Source organism: Moschus berezovskii, chromosome 7, assembly GCF_049115385.1.
Source record: "Moschus berezovskii isolate FMDL1 chromosome 7, NW_MosBer_1.0, whole genome shotgun sequence".
Classification (NCBI taxonomy): domain Eukaryota; kingdom Metazoa; phylum Chordata; class Mammalia; order Artiodactyla; family Moschidae; genus Moschus; species Moschus berezovskii.
The window spans coordinates 69,910,161-69,916,659 of record NC_142466.1 but is presented as its reverse complement, the minus strand read 5'-3'; the positions used below and the strand labels follow the sequence as shown (position 1 = coordinate 69,916,659).

The 6,499-nt window shown below is 45.8% G+C and overlaps 1 protein-coding gene across 3 annotated transcripts in view; it reads right to left on the bottom strand.

The window, feature by feature from the left end:
• Nucleotides 1-219: 219 nt before the first annotated feature.
• CCDC180 (coiled-coil domain containing 180) overlaps nt 220-6,499 on the bottom strand; it is a 76,916-nt gene continuing 70,636 nt past the window's right edge. For 2 of the 3 annotated variants that reach the window (XM_088837987.1, XM_088837988.1), the window contains 3 exons: nt 3,971-4,076; nt 1,742-1,877; nt 220-594 (listed from right to left, as the gene is read on the bottom strand). In XM_088837987.1, the coding sequence (XP_088694113.1) occupies nt 463-594; nt 1,742-1,877; nt 3,971-4,076 (374 nt within the window). In that variant the 3' untranslated portion in view covers nt 220-462. Of the gene's footprint in view, nt 595-1,741; nt 1,878-3,970; nt 4,077-6,499 lie in introns of those variants that run through there. The other variant, XM_088837989.1, reaches the window with a different exon arrangement.

Genomic DNA, 6,499 nt, shown 5'->3' with positions numbered 1-6,499 from the left:
CTAGAAGATTTCTGCCAAAAGGTTATCATCAGTCATACAAATAACCAGACACCCAGTCAACACCGGATGAAGTCCTTGTTTTGTCTAGGAATCAGTGCACAGTTGCAATTAAAACTCGCATTTTGTTAAATGTGCAATATACTCTTTCCTGTAAGTTTTAAGCTTTAATTATTTCATTTTCCAAGATGAAGTGCCTATCATGCCTTGTGGAAGTTATTTCCCCTGAACTATGGGTCTCTATTTGTTACCCATCCCTGTTATCCACCGTCGAGCTGACCAGGTGGAACACCCCCTTTCACCTCTGTCTTCCCCATTGGAAGTAATCTCCATATGGGCAGGAACCACGCCATATCCTCGCCACTGTGAGGCTACAGAACTGGGCAGACAGACGGATGGAAGGGTGGGTAGAGGGACGAGGAATCTACACAAAATAAGCCATTTATTTAAGGAGGGTTGACAGTGTCACAAGTACAGGCCCTGGATGATGTTCACGGAGTGTTTCCAGCTGTCCTTCCAGCGCTGAGCCTCTTTTACCTGCTGTGCGGTGTCCTCCTGGACCTTCTTCAGCTCCTCTTCAAATGATGCTAAATATTTCTGGGAGCAAGCAGCAGGAAGAGGCCACTTGAGGAAGGACTTCTGGACTGTGTCCCCTAGAGGGCACTCTGTGCTCTAGATGGATGCTATAACCTGCTGGCGGGTGGCTCGGGGGACCCATTCCAGGCACTGGCAAGAGTTCCACAGTCATTTCTCATGTGCTCTGTCCAATAAAGCTCAGGCAGGCCTTGCTGTTTTCCACTGAGACTGAGCAGTGACTAGGCTCCTGGTCCACCTGATTCTGGACTCTGCCCTCCTTCCTAAGTACCACACTATAGTCTCCTTGAAGCTCAGGGGTCCTAGCTTCCTCGAGAGGCTGAGCCCACTAGACCTTAAGTCCTCACTGAACTCAGCAGCAGAATTGTGCCAACTGCCTGGGGCTTAGCTTGGTGGCTGGGGAAGGGCCTGCCTAGGCACTAAGGGGTCTCCAAAGACCAGGGTCAGCATGTCTCTGGGCAGTACAAGCTTTCTCTCTGGGGCACCAGACTGTAGGTCCAGACATCCTTGGAGGTGCGAGGTCCTGCAGGCAGCCTCAGGCACAACTTCCTCTTTGGGCAGCCCCACGGGTCTAACAGGCCTGGGTCCAATCCTGGCTGTCACTCTTGGTGGCACAGAGGGGACACACTTCTTTATGACTTGGTGTCTTCTGCAGTAATGTGGGGACCATTCTACCTTCCTCATGGGCTTGCTACAAGGATCCAGTGGAAGCCTTGTGTCGAGAACAGAAGCTGCAGTGGCTGCTCAGTAATTATTCCACCCATCATCACTCACTGCTCCCATGGCCTCCGAGCCTCTGTCTACTCTGTCCCCTCACACTGTCTTGACTGTTCGCTGGAGAGCCTTCCTTTGCCTTCCAGTCTGGGTGTGGCGTCTCTCAGCTGGGCTCCTGCGGCACTGGGGCTCATGCCATGAGACCTGAGCTATTGCTGGAACAGGACAGGAGCTGTGGCCCATGTCCTGGTGCCTGAGAATGTTGGCTGTCACCAGTGCTGTGCCCTGGGGTACTCTGATGTGTGTTACCTGCGCCATCTGACCAGACGCCAGGGCACCTGGTGATGACAAGCTCCCTCCCTCCTTCCCAAGGCAGCACCCCGAGCTGCCTTGTGCTCCCTGGGGTGCACCCCCTCCACCTCGTCTCTTCACTCACCAGGTAGACAGCATCTCGGGCTTCCACGGATGCCAGGTGGCCCAGTGTCGTTTTGGTGGTTGTGATACATGGTGTTTTCCGGAGGAGAATCTTGTTTTGGATGGTGACTTCAGTAGGTTTGATTCCTGGCCACTTTCTACAAATAAACATGCATGAAAAGTCCTGTAGGCTTAGCTTCATCTTTCACTGTGTACCCTCCATCTCTGGTGGAAATGGTTAACGTTTCTTTTTTTTTTTTTAAGTAATTAATTTATTTTTTATTGGAGGCAAATTATTTTACAATATTATATTGGTTGGTTTTGCCATATATTGACATGAATTCGCCCCGGGTTTACATAAGTTCTCCCTCCTGAACCCCCTTCCCACCTCCCTCCTCCCTTTATCCTCCCTCTGGGTCATCCCCGCACGCCAGCCCCGAGCATCCTATAACATGCATTGACCCTGAACTAGTGATTCGTTTCACATATGACAACATACGTGTTTCAATGCCATTCTCCCAAATCATCCCACCCTCACCCTCTCCCACAGAGTCCCAAAGACTGTTCTATACATCTGTGTCTCTTTTGCTGTCTCGTATACAGGGTTATCATTTGCATCTTTCTAAATTCCATATATATGCCTTAGTATACTGTATTGGTGTTTTTCTTTCTGGCTTACTTCACTCTGTATAATAGGCTCCAGTTTCATCCACCTCATTAGAACTGATTCAAATGTATTCTTTTTAATGGCTGAATAATACTCCATTGTGTATATGTACCAAAGCTTTCTTATCCATTCGTCTGCATATGGACATCTAGGTTGCTTCCATGTCCTGGCTATTATAAACAGTGCTGCAATGAACATTGGAGTACATGTGTCTCTTTCAATTCTGGTTTCCTCGGTGTGTATGCCCAGGAGTGCGATTGCTGGATCATATGGCAATTCTATTTCCAGTTTTTTGAGGAATCTCCACACTGTTCTCCATAGTGGCTGTACTAGTTTGCATTCCCACCAACAGTGTAAGAGGGTTCCTTTCTCTCCACATCCTCTCCAGCATTTATTGCATGTAGACTTTTGGATAGCAGCCATTCTGACTGGTGTGAAATGGTATCTCATTGTGGTTTTGATTTGCATCTCTCTGATTATGAGGGATGTTGAGCATTTTTTCATGTGTTTGTTAGCCATCTTTATGTCTTCTTTGGAGAAATGTCTGTTTAGTTCTTTGGCCCATTTTTTGATTGGGTCATTTATTTTTCTGGAATTGAGCTGCAGGAGCTGCTTGTATATTTTGGAGATTAATCCTTTGTCAGTTGCTTCATTTGCTATTATTTTCTCCCATTCTGAAGGCTGTCTTTTCACCTTACTTAGAGTTTCCTTTGCTGTGCAGAAGCTTTTGATTTTAATTAGGTCCCATTTGTTTATTTTTGCTTTTATTTCCAATATTCTGGGAGGTGGGTCATGGAGGATCCTGCTGTGATTTATGTCGGAGAGTGTTTTGCCTACGTTCTCCTCTAGGAGTTTTTTAAAAAAAATTACCATGCTTTAAGTGCCTTAATTAAAAGAACAACTCTACTGAGCATTTAAGATTAAGCTTCTTCAAGTTCTTTCCGGCATTTTCATACAGCTTATATCCATGTGTATAGACAGCTGGGCTCTGCATGGGGAAGGGGAATCCCATGCCTCTAGGGGTTTCCCTTTTCTGGATCTCGGTTTCCTTATCACTCGCCCAGCCAGATGCCAGTCACCAGTTCTGGGCTTGCTTTTCCTACCATGATAAAAAACCACTGCTGACAATTTATCTGGGTAAATCACTGCCTTACTTCTTCCAGAGTCACATTCCTGGGGTACAGGGAACAAGCACTTCTATAGCTCTTGTCATACATGACAGACAGCTGTAGTGAATCCCAGTACTGCCAGCAATCTGAGAAGGCACCCCACACTAGGACAGGTCTATCTTTATTTGGGGGTCCCTTAATGGGTCCTTATCACACAAACTCACAGCTGCTGAGCTCTTAGTAGGTCCCACGAGCACTTCAAGCACAATCTCGTCGAGCTTTCTCTTCATAATATCATGTAAGGAAGGCTGCCATTCCCATTTCACAGATGAGGAAACTGAGGCTTAGGACACAAAGCCTTTCCAAAGTTATCAGGTCTGTCTGACTTCAGAGCTCGTGCCCCCTCACCATTCCACCACACCACCCCCAGCAAACACAGCCATGCGTGGTATTCACCCCTACTCTCAGCTCTCACCTGCTCCCCCGTTCAATCAGGGGCTTCTCACTTTCTTCCTCCAGGGACATTCCGGTGAGTTTCCTCCGTATTAGGATTGAGGTTTTCTGTTTGGGGGGCTCCATCTCTGGCAAGCAAGAAATGGGTTACTGATGGGGGCCTCACCCACAGCCTGGTATCAAGGGGACCCCTGACCTTACATTTACAGAAATGAAACCATGCTCCCTTCTTCCACACTTAAGAGTCTCAGGCAGGAGTGTTAAAGCTGGAATATGTGAGGTGTGGTTTGGGTGTGCATCCCAGCTCCAAAATCCTATGTATGATGCTCTGACCTTCTTGCAGCTTCTATGAGCTCCTGAATATGCTCTTTGGAGACTTCTTTGGCTTATACTAGCTCAAAGGGGTCCTGAACTAAGAATTTCTCCTGGAATGAACACATTCAAGGTTGTCTGTCTCATGTCTGGCTCACTGACCTGCCGTTTGACATGGAGAGAAAGAATCTCTGTTCCTGGAGTGAGACCAGCAGGCCAAAGCAGCTCTCTGCACCCTGGTCTGCAGGCATGGCAGGGCCAGGCCATTTGGCTCAGAAGCCCGAGTTACAGAGCAGGCGAGGACCCCATTGGCCTGATGCAGGGGGTCTTCCTGGCCCAGGGGTTCCCTCCAAGGTGCCGAGGCTGCCTCCCTGCCGGCTCCACTGCCTGTTCCTTCTCTAGTCTGAACCCCAGTGTCTCTGCAGGCTCCACTTTCCAAAACCAGGCTCACACTTGCCAAAGAGACCTCCACTACTAGACAGTGGCCAACACCTCAGCATGCATATATATTTTGACCTAGAAAATCCACTTCTAGGAAGTTGTTGCCCCCATATAGAGAAATGTCGATGCAGACGTTCCTTCCAGCACGATTAGAAGAGTGAAAAGTTAGACATGGCCCGTATGCACCAGCAGGAGACTAATAAAATAAGATGCACAGCAACTGGAAGTGCTCATGGAGACGGTGACTGGCTTGGCCAGCATCCGCTCAAGGGGAAATTAGGTTACAAAGGAGCACACACCTGTGATCCACCCTCCCATCCCCCCACTGATACATACACACAGGCCTGTGACCAAAGGGAAATGACCAGGAGGAGGACAGCCAATGTTACCGGCACCTATTTCTGGGGGGAAGGACCATATTCTTCTCTGTCTTTGTAACTCATATTGAATTTCTTATTTTACTATAAAAATAGTCATTGTCTTTGCAATCCAAACTTAAAAAAATAAAAATAATATATTTTAATTACTTAATAGATGAGAGATAAATGGACAATATTTAATATATGATTTGAGTCTTTGCATAGTTATAAAAGCAATTTACACAGTATAAAAAAATTTAAACATCATCTAATGGGGAAAAAGAAAAGACTTTAGAAATCTCTCACAGTCCCACTCACCAGAGGTGGTCATCAACAGTCGGGTACCTGTCTCTCAGGCTCTGCTGCTCTCATTTTGTCCCTCTTTGCCTCTGTTTCTCTCTCACACAGATTCATTTATATACAAGTGAGGGTGCACGTTTATGTCACCTATGTGTTTTTTAAAATAGTATTACAGGTAAGTATAATTGTCACCTTGCTTTTTCCTGTGACAGTATTCCTTCAGGTGTTTCCAGCTGGCACATAGAGACCTACCACACCCATCTGAACAGTTGCATAGAATTCCCTCCTATATCTGGACCATAATTTATCCAATCCTTTATACATGGATATTAACACTGCTTCCAATTGTTTGCAGTTTCAAGCATTGCTGTGAAGAATATGCTTGAAAATATATCTGTGGAAAAGTATGCAAGTATTTCTGCCAGATAAGGTCCCAGGGTTAGAACGGCTAGGTCAAAGCATACACATTCAGGACTTTGAAGTCACCGACAGAGGGTTCTCCAAGAGAAGGGGTGGAGGTACACTTTCCCAAGGGGCTCTGAGGTGCTGGGGCTTCCTGCCTCACCAGTGCTGGGTGTCACTGAATTTGAAAGCTTTGCCAGGCTCTTGGTGAGAAATGATATCTTAACAATGTTTATATTTGCACTTTTCATCACTGGTGAAGTCAAGCATCTTTCAACATTTATTGACCTTTTAAATTGCATGTGTTTGCCCTTTTTACAAACTTGACCTGTTAAGAATTCTTCATACCACAGGAATATCAGGCCATTCTCTGACCTATTAGTTATTAGAAATATTTTTCCAGTTTGTGGTTTGTCCTTCCATCTTTTGACATTTTCCCTTACTTTTGTTTTGGCCACAGGGATGTACACATCATTCCTTTATAGCTTCTAGCTCTAAAACTTAGGAAAGTTGTCCCTACCCCAAGATTATGAAAATATTTAGTATTAGGATTTCATTTTTTATATGTAATCTTACTCATTGGGGATTTGCTTTTTTAGTTAAAAAAAGATAATTTTAATTAGAAAAAGAAAAAATTCATCAGTCCTCTCAATACAGTATCTGTTTTCATACTGGTGGAGTTGGGGGAAAGCAGATCCCTCTAGACCCATCACCTATGTCACCAACCCCCTGGAGCC